Below are 14,584 nucleotides of genomic sequence, written 5' to 3'. Positions count from 1 at the left end.
TTACGCTGTGGCAACCCCTGATAAACAAGGGACTAAGGCGAAGTAAAATAAATAAATGAATGGTGTATTTTTTAGAACTGAAAAAAATATTTATGGACAATATACAAAAATTAAATTGAGATTAATGTCTGTATTTATTTTTTTATTTATTTAATATATATGGCTTTTGTGTTTTTATAAAATAGGAGATGATAAACATATTGGACATGCACAGATAGATTGCGTTTTAATTAAATGTAGTGGGCCACTTTGGCCAAAAATGCCAGGGCCGATTTTTTTGCACCAGTCCAGCCCTGCTTCCAGCTGCAACCCATCTCTGGGAACATCCATGCACACTCATTCACACTCACACACTAAGGAAAATTCAGCCTACCCAATACATGTTTACCGCATATCTTTGGACTGTTGAGGAAACAAGAGCACCTGGAGGAAACCCACGCGAATGCAGGGAGACCATGCAAACTCCACACAGAAACACCAATTGGCCCAGCCGAGACTCGAACCAGCGACCTTCTTGCTGTAATGCGACAGCACTACCTACTGCACCACTGCATCGCCCTATATACTGTAGTATACATGATCATTCATTCATTTTCTTGTCGGCTTAGTCCCTTTATTACTCCGGGGTCGCCACAGTGGAATCATCCGCCAACTTATCCAGCACGTTTTTACGCAGCGGATGCCCTTTCCAGACGCAACCCATTTTTGGGAAATAGTATACATGATTATCGTGCAAAATGTTTATTATTATTATTTATTTTTGTTGTTGTAGCATGTCTCACCCAGCACCAAAAATGACAACTGACACCAGACCTTTTTTGGTTCAATGAGCCTGCAGTATATTGACAGAGGACGGAAAATTAACATATGCTTCTTCACACACTGCACTCCAGCTTTCTTTCTCCAGTCACACTCTGTTCTGAGTTCTCACAATTTTATAACTTTATCAATAAACACTGTTTTTGCCTCTTATTCACAAATTGACATTCACAATTATACACACACAAAACAAATAAAATTACACAATAAACATTAACACTTCACATTAATTATCATTATATATGTTTATTAGATCATATAGTGTTATTTTTACCATATTACATTTTACATACCATGCTTGTCAGTATGTTGTCGCTTGTGTGTCTGTGTGAAGCATTCTGTTACTCACCCTGTATTTGTGTCCAGGACTTCCAGTGAGCGAGCGTCCTGTTATTGTGGAGTTTTTTCTTTGATGCTTCCCCAGCGTTCACCCAACTGGGCTACCTTTGTTTTGTTGCTTTTCCTGAGACCCTCTACTTAAATAAAGACTTTGTTTTCTCTGCATTTGAGTTCACCTCTTCTTTGCTCGTGACAGGAACATACTGACCATCATGGACTCAGCAGAGGACGTTGATATTCGCCGAGCGCTCGCCCAACAAGGCGCATTGTTGGGACGACAACAGGAGAAAATCGCAGCCTCCCACCAAGCGTTTGCGGAGGTGTCCCAACAACTAGCCGCGCTCGCCGAGCACCTTAATCAGCTGCAGCTTGCTCTCTCAAATCCTCCAGCAGCTCTCCCTATTCCTCCAGCAGCTCTCCCGGATCCTCCTTCGTCGGAACAGGCGATAGCCACTCCACAACAGGCCGAACCTCAACTCAACCCACCTGCTGCTTACTCTGGTGAGCCCGACTCTTGTCGATCTTTTCTGTCCCAGTGTTCCCTCACCTTCTCTCTCCAGCCATCTTGCTTTCCCACAGACACTTCCAGGGTAGTACCAGGGTTACTGCGGGGGGGCGGGGCATCAGGTGGCCGCGTGCCCTGTCAGAGAGCGGCGTAAGCCATCTAAGGGCGGAGTAACGGTGAGCACCATGAACACACTTGCACTGCCCAGGGGTCGGGTTGCGCTCCAAGCCTGGTTAAATGTTAAGGGTCTTGTTAAGCAGGTGTCTGCCCTTATTGATTCCGGTGCGGAAGGGGACTTTATGGACTTAGACTTGGCTAAACGACTGGGTATTTCTATGGTCGCTCTGGATAACCCCATTTTAGCTAAAACACTTTGCGGCTCTCAACTAGCTGTTATAACCCACTGCACTGTTCCCCTCAAACTCGCACTTTCAGGCAATCACGTGGAGCAGTTATAGTTTCTCCTCATTCACTCTCCCACGGCTCCACTAGTGTTGGGTCACACCTGGCTAGTGAAGCATAACCTTCATATTGATTGGGCTCTTAGTTCTGTATCTTTTTGGAGTCCCTATTTTTTGTCTCAATGTCTTGGTTCTGCATGTTCTCACTTTTCTTCTCATTCTATTTTGCAGGAGGAGGTGAGTGTGACTGGCGTACTTGTCGCTTACCATGATTTGAGAGCGGTATTAGTAAGTCCCGGGCTTCATCGCTTCCTCCACACCGCCCGTACTACTGTGCTATTGACCTATTACCCAGGACTTCTCCACCTAGGGGGCGTCTATACTCTCTGACTGGAGGGAGGCCATGGAGAAATACATCCACGGTGCTCTAGCAGCAGGTATTATACGTCCTTCTTCCTCTCCAGCTAGGGCGGGGTTCTTTTTTGTAGAGAAAAAAGATGGATCTCTGCGCCCCTGTATTGATTATCGGGGGTTGAATGATATCACGGTAAAGAACCGTTATCCATTGGCACTGATGTCATCGGCCTTCGATCTCCTGCAGGGGGCAACCATCTTTACTAAATTAGATCTCCACAATGCCTACCACCTAGTTCGGATTAGGGAGGGGGACGAATGGAAGACCGCCTTCAACACCCCTACTAATCATTTTGAGTATCTTGTTATGCCCTTTGGGCTCCCAATGTCACCGGCGGTCTTCCAGGCACTCGTCAATGACGTGCTCAGGGACATGGTAAATCACTTTGCGTTCGTCTATCTTGATGACATTCTGATTTTTTCCCAGAATGAACAGGAGCATGTCCAGCACATCAGGCGGGTGCTTCAGCAGCTGCTGGAGAATCGTCTATTCGCCAAGGTGGAGAAGTGTGAGTTCCATACACAGTCGGTTTCGTTCCTGGGTTTGTTCTGTCGCCCGAGGAATTGCGAATGGATCCTGCCTAGGTAAAAGCTGTTGCGGATTGGCCCACAGTCGCAAGGCGGTCCAGTGGTTTCTGGGGTTTGCCAAGTTTTACAGGCAATTCATACGCAATTTTAGCCAAGTTGCTTTACCTCTGATTAATCTCACCTCCATCCACAAACCATTTGAGTGGTCCCCTCAGGCTCAAACTGCCTTCTCTGAATTAAAGAGGCGCTTTATTTCTGCACCCATTTTGGTCAATCCAGACCCGTCCCGTCAGTTTGTGGTGGAGGTTGATGCATCAGAGGTAGGTGTAGGGGCCATTTTGTCCCAACGATCATCATCGGACAACAAAATACACCCTTGTGCCTTCTTTTCCAACAGACTAACCCCTTCAGAGTGAAACTACGACATCGGGAACAGGACATTACTGGCTGTCAGGTTGGTGTTGGGTGAGTGACTGGCTAGAAGGATCGGGTGTCCCCTTCGTGGTCTGGACCGACGATAAGAATTTAGAGTACATTAGATCTGCCAAACAACTTAACTCTCGTCAGGCTCGTTGGGCATTGTTTTTTGGCCAGTTTGATTTCCAAATCTCCTATCGCCCGGGGTCCAAGAACAGTAAAGCAGACGCCCTGTCACGTTTGAGTGAGGTTGAACCCAAACCCACCTTTCTGGTTGCTGTTCTCCCACCCGAACGTGTGGTTGGAGGGGTAGCCTGGGGGATTGAGTCTTTAGTCCACACAGCACTCCGCACCGTCGTTACGCCCACAATATGCCCTAGTAATTTGCTTTATGTGCCTGAGTTGGTCCGAACCAAGGTTTTACAGTGGGGTCACTCATCTGAGGTAGCCTGCCACCCAAAAGCAGATCGCACCATTGGGTTAATTAAGCAACGGTTCTGGTGGCCCTCGATAGTACGGGACACTCGTGAGTTTGTGTTGGCTTGTCCGGTCTGTGCGGTAGCCAAAAGTTCTAATCGACCCCCTGCAGGGCTTCTCCGGCCACTGCCTGTCCCTTTGCGACCCTGGTCACACATAGCGATGGACTTTGTCACTGGATTACCCCCATCCAGTGGCAACACTGTAGTCCTCACTGTGGTGACAGATTCTCGAAGGCGGCACAATTTATTCCCCAAATTCCTCAATTCCCCAGTGTTGCCTAGGCTACCAGCTCCCTCTATTCCCTTCCCAAGAACCTGACGCCATTGTTCCCTCCACGCATTCGTTCATTAAGAGATGCCTTCAAACATGGAAGATCGCCAGAAAAGCCCTTATCCGGACTGGCGATAGGAACAAGGCATCTGCGGACCGCCACCGTTCTGTGCCCCCTCACAACGTGTATGGTCAGAAGGTTTGGTTGTCATCTAAGGACATTCCCCTTAGACTTCCCTCACGTAAATTGGGACCCAAATTCATCGGACCTTTTCCCATTACCAAGGTGCTCATTCCTGTGGCGGTTTGACTCAAATTAAGCCCTCAGTTCAGAATTATTCACCCAGTCTGTCATGTGTCTAAAATCAAACCTGTTATTCGCTCCCCCCTGCAGCCCTTAACCTCTATCTTAGTGTTACAGATTACCTTTCTCACCTGCTTTTATTTGCAGTCACAGAAACACCAGTCATTTCAGCTAATTCTTTCCACCTGTTTTTCATTCCCTTTTCCCCCATTTATAGCACGTTATTTCCCTTCATGTTTGTCAGTATTTTGTCGCTTGTGTGTCTGTGTGAAGCATTCTGTTACTCACCCTGTATTTGTGTCCAGGACTTCCAGTGAGCGAGCGTCCCGTTATTGTGGAGTTTTTTCGTTGATGCTTCCCCAGCATTCACCCAACTGGGCTACCTTTGTTTTGTTGCTTTTCCTGAGACCCTCTACTTAAATAAAGACTTTGTTTTCTCTGCATTTGAGTTCACCTCTTCTTTGCTCGTGACAAATATTGCCTTCTTTAAAATCAACTGCAATTTGTATACACAGGTTCAGTTATTAAACATTAATACTGACATTACAAATAGAGTCATACACATACTACACTTAATAACAGTTATACAGACTCAATCAAATAAAATTGATATAACGCATGAAAACTTCGGAAAACACAAGAGAAAATTTTCGCGCGGGCGGCAACTTGAAACAAACATGTGCATCAATAAAACACTGAATTCATATGCTAAGTGCAAACATATAAATCTAATCCACTTGCTTCCATTTCATAACATATATCATTAATGAACCACATTTTTACTGTTAATTTCAAAGCGCTGCAAAAACATACCTTCCTCTCTCCAGTCACACTCTGTTCTGAGAGGGCAGGCGCAGCAGTCCACTTCCAATGACGTCACTCACTTGAAACTCGTAAATAACTTTAAATAATAAAAATAAATCAAAATAGACATTTTTCCTTTGTTCTGCAAGATATCCAAATAAAATTGAGATACTCAAAAATAAAAATACATATCTGGAAAAAATCACTTGCCCAATAAAAATTATTAAAAAAAAATTTCAAAGGAAAACACAATTCAAACATTTGCTGGAAATTAAACAAAAATAAAACTTGCCACACTACACTCTCCCCTCCTGAATTCCAGCAAACTTTAAGGTTGTGTGGGGGACTTTTTCTTTTAAATAGGGATACCTAGACTTCATTCACATAAACAACAAAACATTTTTGCTTGGGGGAAATATGTCTTTTTATACATAACCAAACATCCCTAAAGTTTGCACTGAAAATTCCTCACCATCCATTAAGTTAGAAAATCACAATTCAGGTCAGTCTAATTCACCACAAAACTGGACAGAATCCTGAATAATTCTGCTAATGGGTCTTTATTATCTGACTCTGAAGATCATGCTCATGCACTCATAATCATGCTCATAATCATGCTCATGCACTCAAGTTGTCTTTTAACAGGTTTCACTACTCTGCCTGACTTGGTCTTGACAATTTTGTCATTTGCCTTTTGGACAGCTTCTGATACAGTCTCTTTTCTTGAGAATTGACACTTTTCTTGGGACTATGATTGGATCTATAACCAGGGCAAATGTTACTTGACATTCCATCTGGCTCTGTTTGTTCACTGTGATCATTCAAAGAACTACAAGACTCAACTTCTGCATTAACTTCAATAGGTGAAACTGATTTGAATGTAGAGCTTTCACCATGTAAACTAATACCATCTGTATCACAGTCACAAGACGATTCACTGTAGCTAGTTTTGATACTAATGCAGGAAGATTCACTGTCTCCTGTGCAATCTGCTTTAGCTGTGTCATTAATGTCTGTCGCTTGTGTAATTCCCTGATCTTGAACAGTACAGGCTTTCACAGATGGAGGTCTCAATTTGTTGTAATGGGCTGGTGGAACCCTTCTGTATGGTAGTCGGAATGGTTTTTTATCATTCAGACGTATCCTGTGAACAATATTCTTGACTTCACAGTCTAGCCTATCACAAGAGAAGATGTTCTCATATTGTTCAATGAGGTCTACTAACTGACTTTTCCACAAGTCGTCCACTTCACATGAGGCAATATCAATCTGCGTCAGACCCAGGTCCTGTAGCTTAACAGAGCAATCTGCTTGTGACACCTTGCTTTCTTAATTAGGTTTGTGAACATGAACTACATTCTGAAGGACCTCCTTTGATTCAAGACTCACAGATTTAGCAAGCTCCAAATCTTCAAGAGCAAGACAAGGGTGCACCTGAGCGATCTTTTCATTCCGACGTAACACTACAGGTCAATCCAACATATTAATCACTTTTAGAGGAATCCACTTGACAGCCCACAATAGAAAAACACTTCAAGCAATCATATTTCGTGGAGCAGAACGGGAAGTGAAATATTCCACCATCACAGTACTCCCAACAGACAAAGGCTCAATCGCCACCCTCGGCTGCCTCAGGAAGCAGATCTCACGTAACGTTTGTAAGAAATACTCCAGTAAGAACTTTACCAATCAGTATTTGATGCACTTTTTGTGGAGTTGCTACAATGAGTTCACACACACACTGCGCAGACATACACACACACATAGCACAGACATGTAGCAAGACACACACGCACATACATAGCATAGACACGCAGGCAGACACACACACACACACATAGCACAGACAAGTAGCGCAGACACACACACATACATAGCGTAGACACACAGGCAGACACACACACACACGTAGATAGCGCAAACACACACACACACACACACACACACACACACACACACACACACACAGAGACAGTGAGAGAGCCTCATGGCTGTGCTGATGAAGTGAATCTGAAGTGAATCGCTGTACTTCATTACAAACTGCACACGTTTTAAAACATGTTAAACTTGTAAAACTCACTCTTGATCACATCTGATGATGATTGATGATCCTAGCAAACTGAACAGACCTTTTATTCCCGGTTGCTTTGCGCTCGTCCTGTCTTGTCGATATGATTTTATTATCACGGAGACATGTTAATGCGTGCAGCTGTCAATCATTATTGGTAGGCGGGGGGACCGCACTCCTACGTAAAGTTGCAGTTGATCTGAAAACCGCTCCAATTGGTCCACCGTTTTTATGTTGTTAAATAAGGGCATGGTCTTGAAGTATGCATTAAGTATGAAGTATGAGTACAGGTTATGGATCCACTGTCTACAAGAGCCAAAAGTTCCACTTTTCCTTCCACTTATGCTGGGGCCCTGAATAAATCATTCTTATCATTTACTTTTGTATAAACTGCCTCCTCAAATAAATTCATAAAAATTTTTTCAATGATACTTGGTTCAATGTCATTGCTTGCCTTCTGAGTCAGAAAGTTTTCCCCTTGGCTATTAGGTTGATTCTCTGGGGCCTTTGGTTGGCAAGTACCCACACTGTGGCCCCCACATTGCAGGCTTTCTACTTTAAACGATGGTCAGGATCCAAAGATCCTTTGGTTGTTCCTTGTTTCACTGGTTTCTTTGGTTTCTTTTGAGGGCATTCAAAGGCTCTTTGTCCAGAATTGTAGCACCTGAAACACAGTCCCTCCTTCAAGCTGTGTGTCTTTGTTGTGTGATCAAAAACTTTACATATTCTACAAGAATTGGAGAATATATTTGACTCCCTGTGTGAAACTTTGACTTGCTCAGCCTTAGGCTCTTGCTCCTTCTGGGAGAGAAAAATTTGTTCTAGGAGGGACACTGCTCTACTAAGGAGATTGATCACTGTTAGGGACTTGCTGCTGTGTCATACACCAGGCAGCAGAAGGGTTTTCTACAACTTGCAATGCTCTTTCTACACCATACGTCTGTTTATCTCTAAGTTGACTGTCGATCAGTGCTTGAACCTTATTGGCAGTCCAACTCTCCAGTGCCATACTCCTCAGGGCTGCATATAAGGAATTCTCAGGACAGTGCCTAACAAACATCATTGTTACTTCATGACTTGGGTCTTCAACTGTTTTTCCTTGCCTTTTTAGGTACTCGTCGGCAAGATCGACAGCCTTATTTAGTCTAATCCAATAATCTAAGCCACTTTCTGACCGCCTAGGTAGGGTTTCAAAAATCTGTTGGCAGTGTAGTGGAAGAAATTGTATCTCAAAAATGCTGTCATAATATAGAGAAAAGAACATGTGGGTCTTTGCTCACAATAATCAGAGGGTTATTATGAATGTAGGTTTGCACAACATCTTTAGCACAGCCCATCAGCCTATCAAGAATTTCTTGGCCTTGTTCTGCAACTCTGTAACCCTTTTTTGTTAAGATATATGTGCATCAACTCCTTCCATTCACTAATGGTGGGGTGGTAATCGCATCATGCTCTATCATACTATTCAACAAAGCCCCCCGCCCCAACCCATTCGAAGCATGTAGTATCCTTTGAAATACACGTGGAGGGGAAATGTTCACAACATCAGCATTTACATATTTCATTTTTTCAGGTGAAGTAGTGTGTGTATGATTATGACTGTTCATGTTTGTATTTTACTGCTTATCTGTTTCTTTTGAGTTCTCACAAATGTGATGTCAGCAAAGACTCCTCCCGGCAATCTGCGATGGCTGATCTCTTGGAATCCGGGTCACGGCACCAGATTTTTAGCGTGTCTCACCCAGCACCACAAATGACAACTGACACCAGACCTTCTTTGGATCAATAAGCCTGCAGTTTATTGACAGAGGACAGAAAATTAACATATACTCCTTCACACACTGCACTCCAGCTTCCTTTCTCCAGTCACACTGTTCTGAGTCCTCACAATTTTATAACTTTATCAATAAACACTGTCTTTGCCTCTTATTCACATAAATTGACATTCACAATTATACACACACAAAACAAATAAAATTACACAATAAACATTAACACTTCACATTAATTATCATTATATATCTGTTCATTAGATCGTATAGTGGTATTTTTCCCATATTACATTTTAATACCTGCAGTTTATTGACAGAGGACAGAAAATTAACATATGCTCCTTCACACACTGCACTCCAGCTGAAGGATGCAAAATATAACACATTAACGTTGCCCTTTTTAAAATCAACTGCAGGTTGTATACACAGGTTTGGTCATTAAACATTAATACTGACATTACAAATAGACTCATACACATACTACATTTAATATTAGTTATACAGACTCAATCAACCAAAATTTATATGATATAACGCATGAAAACTTCGGAAAAGGCTAGAATAAAATTTTTGCGCGGGCGGCAACTTGGAACAATACGTGCGTCAATAAGACACTAAATTCACGTGCTAAGGGCAAACATTAAAATCTAACCCACTTGCTTCCATTTCATAACATATTTAAGACCAAAAATAGCATAAAACATTTATTAATAAATTACATTCTTACTGTTAATTTCAGAGCACTGCAAACACATACCATCCTCTCTTCAGTCACACTCTGTTCTGAGAGGGCAGGCGCAGCAGTCCACTAGCAATGACGTCACTCACTTGAAACTCATAAATAACTTTAAATAAAATAACAGCAATTAAATAACTTTAAATAAATCAAAATAGACATTTTTTTTCCTTTGTTCTGCAAGATAACCAATGAAAAAATGAGATACTCAAAAATAAAAATATATTTTTTTGTATAAAAATCACTTGCCCAATGAAAATCATTTAAAAATTATTTTCAAAAGAAAACACTAATCAAAAGTTTACTGGAACTGAAACAAAAATAAAACTCACCACACTACACTGTTATTATTCTTATTATTATCAATATTACTATTTATTGTACACACCTATGAAACAAAAGTTTGTAAGTAATTATAAGTAGGCTATTGATAAAGCGGGTTGTGTGGTTCTGTTTAAAGAAAATAGCTGTTAGATGGAATCGCATAAGTTTTAACAAATATATAAATATACATAACTAGTTTATAATGAGCTTAAATTATATATTTTTTTCCTTAGTTATTCTGTGTGTGCGGTTTTTATGACCGAGATGTGAGCCAATAGACAATGCTTAAACATTAAAATATTTATATTTTATGTTGGCGAAGTTTAGGATAGGGGATAGAATAGCATACAGTATAAAAAATCATTTAGTCCCGTAAACTGAAATAGGCCAACTATAGGATTTTTTTCTTTTCCTGAAAGAGATTACTGCAGACCATTGAATTAAAAATTTTCCACACTATAGACTAGCCTATGCTGTGTAACAGGTAACAATTTTGCTTTTGACCTAGATGTCCAGTCAAAGCACAACGTATCCTGGCAATATGGACATTTTAGCTTAATATTACTATTATTATTAGTAGTAGTAGTATGTATGTATTACTGAACATAATGTACTTTTTTAAACAAGCTGATTTTTTTTTCTTTCTCTGCATGCGTGTGAAAAAGAAACGAACAGAGGAAATGAAAAGATGGTAAATAACATGCGGCTCACTTTTGTGTGTGGATATGCCCATTTATTTAGTTCATAACTGCCACTAGTAGCTATGCAAAAGGGAACCTATTCTGAGTGCATGAGAGTGTTTTACATGTAGTGGCAGTAGGTCAAATATTTGTGAAAAAGTCTGTAACAAATAATAATTACCTACTGATTTACTAAGTTAAATAACAATCATGTGATGTGCTCCATTGGCACAATAATCTTAATATTATTTTGTAGTATGTGCTGTGCCACAGTTTTCATATGTGCACGTTTAAGATTTGAGGTAATAACATCGCCATGATGGTCAAAGAAATTGAAACCATCTTTTCTCCCCAACGCATTTAATAGGGCACTATAAAGACTAAAGAACTTAATTCTTATATTTGCTTAAATTTTGCAGCCTAGGGCTATACTTCTCACCATGTGTTGTTTCTATCTAAAACATACAGTGTAGTTTAAAAGCATGTTTATTACAAAGAAAACTAACTCATGACATCACATATTGTACACATACAGAACCGCCTGTCTAGTATTGTAAAAAGGTAAAAATGAAAATCTGTGGTTAAAGCGTCACCCAACGCTTGGTTCACCCAACGCTTGGAGGATTTGGTTCAGAAGCCGCTCGTCTGAAAGAGTATTGAACGGGCCAATGAAAGCAATGAATTGGCAGCGTAAGCTTGCGCAGGTGTGCTGCATCGCCAATTAACTGAGCATATAAGCACACCTGGCGCTAGCAAACGCTATCCTTTTTAAGCTGAAGAGACTTTTAACAGCTAAGGGACAGTCTTTATGGCGACGGAGTATAGTGCGTCCGTTCCCCTCCTCGGGGAACGAAGGGTTACTTTAGTAACCTCGAACGCTCTCCTTCGGGGGGAACTTCAGCACTATAAGTGGATTTGATGTTCTAAATCCACGTATCGGAGCCTATTGAAAGCGCCATAATGACTGCACCTTACCAACACCCACCATGAGAGGGCAGTCAGGCAAGCGTGACGCACCCAAATCATGAGAGGCGCGGTCCTCCTTGGCCCTAACTTATCCCCACTTCAAAAGAAGCTTTAAGGAATAGGTATATTTTTTTGGGAGTCGCTAGCGTCTAGATAATTCTAGGAATATACGACAGTACGTTGGGAAGCGTGCCATCCCAGTAGGGAGGACGCTGCGGAGACCATCCGCACCCAATAGGGAAACAAATGGAATACATATGGACTAACCCTGAGAAGGGGGAGTGCGCATAAGAAGGTGGTTAGCGGATAGGGAAAGCACGGGTCCACCCAGAGGGGGGAACTTAACCGTGGCGGAAAAGCATATGGGGATCACCAGCGGGGATCGGCCATAGCAGGCACCTGTACCCAAAAATGCGGGCTGACCAGCGGGCAGACCTAACGTAGTGGGCCAGCGAGTGACTCCTCCGCTGAGTCAGTGCTGGGGGCCTCGGAGGAATCTGCAGGGCTCACCGAATGGGGAACTTTACTGACAGACAGGAGGGTGCACATCTCTCCGTGTTAGGGAAAAAAGGCACCGCAAGCGTGCTACAACACCCACCGAGTTGTTTCCTCAATCACCAAAGATCCCTAACACCCGAGGAAACCGGCTCCACTCGCAGATTATAAAACCTTGCAAATGTGTTGGGTGTCGCCCAGCCTGCAGCTCTACAATGTCTGTTAAAGAAGCGCCGCGCGCACACGCCCAAGAGGATGCAACGCTCCGAGTGGAGTGCGCATGCACTCCCGGGGGGCGTGGCTGACCTCTGCTCAAATAAGCACATGAAATGGCCTCCACAATCCAGTGGGATAAACGTTGTTTAGACACGGCACTTCCCTGCTGCCGTCCGCCATAACAGACAAAGAGCTGCTCAGAAGATCTAAAGTACTGAGTACAGTCCACATAATGCGCAGGGCGCGAACTGGACAAGTAAGGAAAGGGCTGGGTCTGCCTCCTCCTTTGGGCACATAACCTGGACGGGGTCTCAGGATAACGTGAAAAAAATCCAGCCCGAATTCCAGGCACGAGTCACTGACCGAAAATGCCTCCAAGTCCCCGACCCTCTTAATGGAGGCCAACGCGACCAGCAGAGCTGTCTTCAGGGACAGAAATCTTAAGGATACTGTATCGAGTGGCTCGAAGGGATCAAATCGCAGGCTCGTGAGAACGAGGGCGAGATCCCAAGAGGGCGTGAGAGGGGGGTGAGTAGGATTAATTCGCCTAGCACCTCTGAGGAACCGGGTGATGAGGTTATGCTTTCCCACGGTGCCGCCAGCCACCGCGACATGGTGAGCGGAGATGGCGGCAACGCAAACCTTGAGAGTGGAGGGCGACAGCCTGCTATCCAGCTTCTCTTGAAGAAAAGAGAGCACAACACTGATCTGGCAAGATCAGGGGTCTTCTGCGAGAGATACATCATTCAGTGAATAGACTGCACTTCAGGGCGTAGGCGCGCCTCGTGGAGGGGGCTCTAGCCTGAGTGATGGTATCAACCACCGGGGGCGGCAGGTTACCTAAGTCTTCCTTGCGTCTATGGACCACACGTGAAGGTTTCAGAGATCGGGGCGAGGGTGCCAGATGGTGCCTTGTCCCTGAGAAAGTAGGCCTCTCTCAAAGGTAGCTGCCATGGGAGGGCCGTCGCAAGGAGGGAGAGCTCTGATATCCAGGTCCGGTTGGGCCAGAGGGGCGCAACTAACAGAACCTGCTCCTCGTCCTCCCTGACCTTGCACAGTAACTGCGCGATCAGGCTCACTGGGGGAAACGCATACTTGCATATGCCCCGAGGCCAGCTGTGGGCCAGTGCATCCATGCCGAGCGAGCCCTCGGTCAGGGAATAAAACAACTGGCAATGAGCGTTCTCGGGGGAGTGAACAGATCAATCTGGGCCTCCCCGAATCACGCCCATATCAGCTGGATAGACTCGGGGTGGAGTCTCAATTCTCCAGAGTGAATAAGCTGCCGTGAGAGCACATCGGCTGCACAGTTGAGCATACCTGGGATGTGAATGGCGCGCAGCGACTTCAGCCGCGGGTGACTCCAGAGGAGCAGACGGCGCGCGAGCTGAGACATGCGGCGAGAGCGCATACCCCCCATGCGGTTGATATACGCTGCCGCCGCCGTACTGTCCGTCCTGACCAGCACGTGTTGCTGCTCCAGCACCGGAGAAACACAGCGGAGAGCAAGGAACACTGCCAACAGCTCTAGGCGATTGATATGCCAATGCAGCTGGGCACCTACCGCAGCTGCATGCCCGCGACACACGGCTCCCCAGCCTGTGCTGGAAGCATCTGTTGAGACAACAATATGACTGGACACCTGTCCCAGAGGCACACCGGCCTGCAGGAACGAGGGGTCGTTCCAGGGGCTGAGGGTGCAGCAACACAGCGCAGTAACAGAGACTCGGTGTGTGCCCGCATGCCATGCGCGTCTTGGAACTCGATCTTGAAGCCAGTGCTGAAGTGGTCTCATATGGAGCAGTCCGAGCGGCGTGACAGCCGCAGCAGAAGCCATATGCCCCAGGAGCCTCTGAAAATATTTCAGGGGGACCACTATATTGCTGTCGAGCTCCCTCAGACAGTTCAGCAGCAGGCGAGTGCGCTCTCCGGAGAGGCGCGCTACCATGGTGACCGAGTCCAGCTCCATTCCGAGAAAAGAGATCCTCTGCACCGGGGCGAGTTTGCTCTTTTCCCAGTTGACCTGCAACCCCAATCGGCGAAGAT

General features: G+C 44.4%; 1 protein-coding gene across 1 annotated transcript; it reads left to right on the top strand.

Annotated features, from left to right (window-relative positions):
* Window positions 1–774: 774 nt before the first annotated feature.
* LOC147833899 (uncharacterized) lies at window positions 775–4,919 on the top strand. The gene is made up of 3 exons (XM_087281231.1): window positions 775–1,659; window positions 2,296–2,501; window positions 2,906–4,919. Exons 1-2 carry the CDS (start codon window positions 1,371–1,373, stop codon window positions 2,334–2,336), a joined length of 330 nt encoding a protein of 109 aa, XP_087137357.1. The 5' UTR covers window positions 775–1,370; the 3' UTR covers window positions 2,337–2,501; window positions 2,906–4,919.
* Window positions 4,920–14,584: the final 9,665 nt, after the last annotated feature.

This window comes from Danio rerio, chromosome 14 (assembly GCF_052040795.2).
Source record: "Danio rerio strain M-AB ecotype USA chromosome 14, GRCz13ab, whole genome shotgun sequence".
NCBI lineage: Eukaryota > Metazoa > Chordata > Actinopteri > Cypriniformes > Danionidae > Danio > Danio rerio.
The sequence above is the reverse complement of the archived record's forward strand: the minus strand, read 5'-3'. Positions and strand labels throughout refer to the sequence as shown.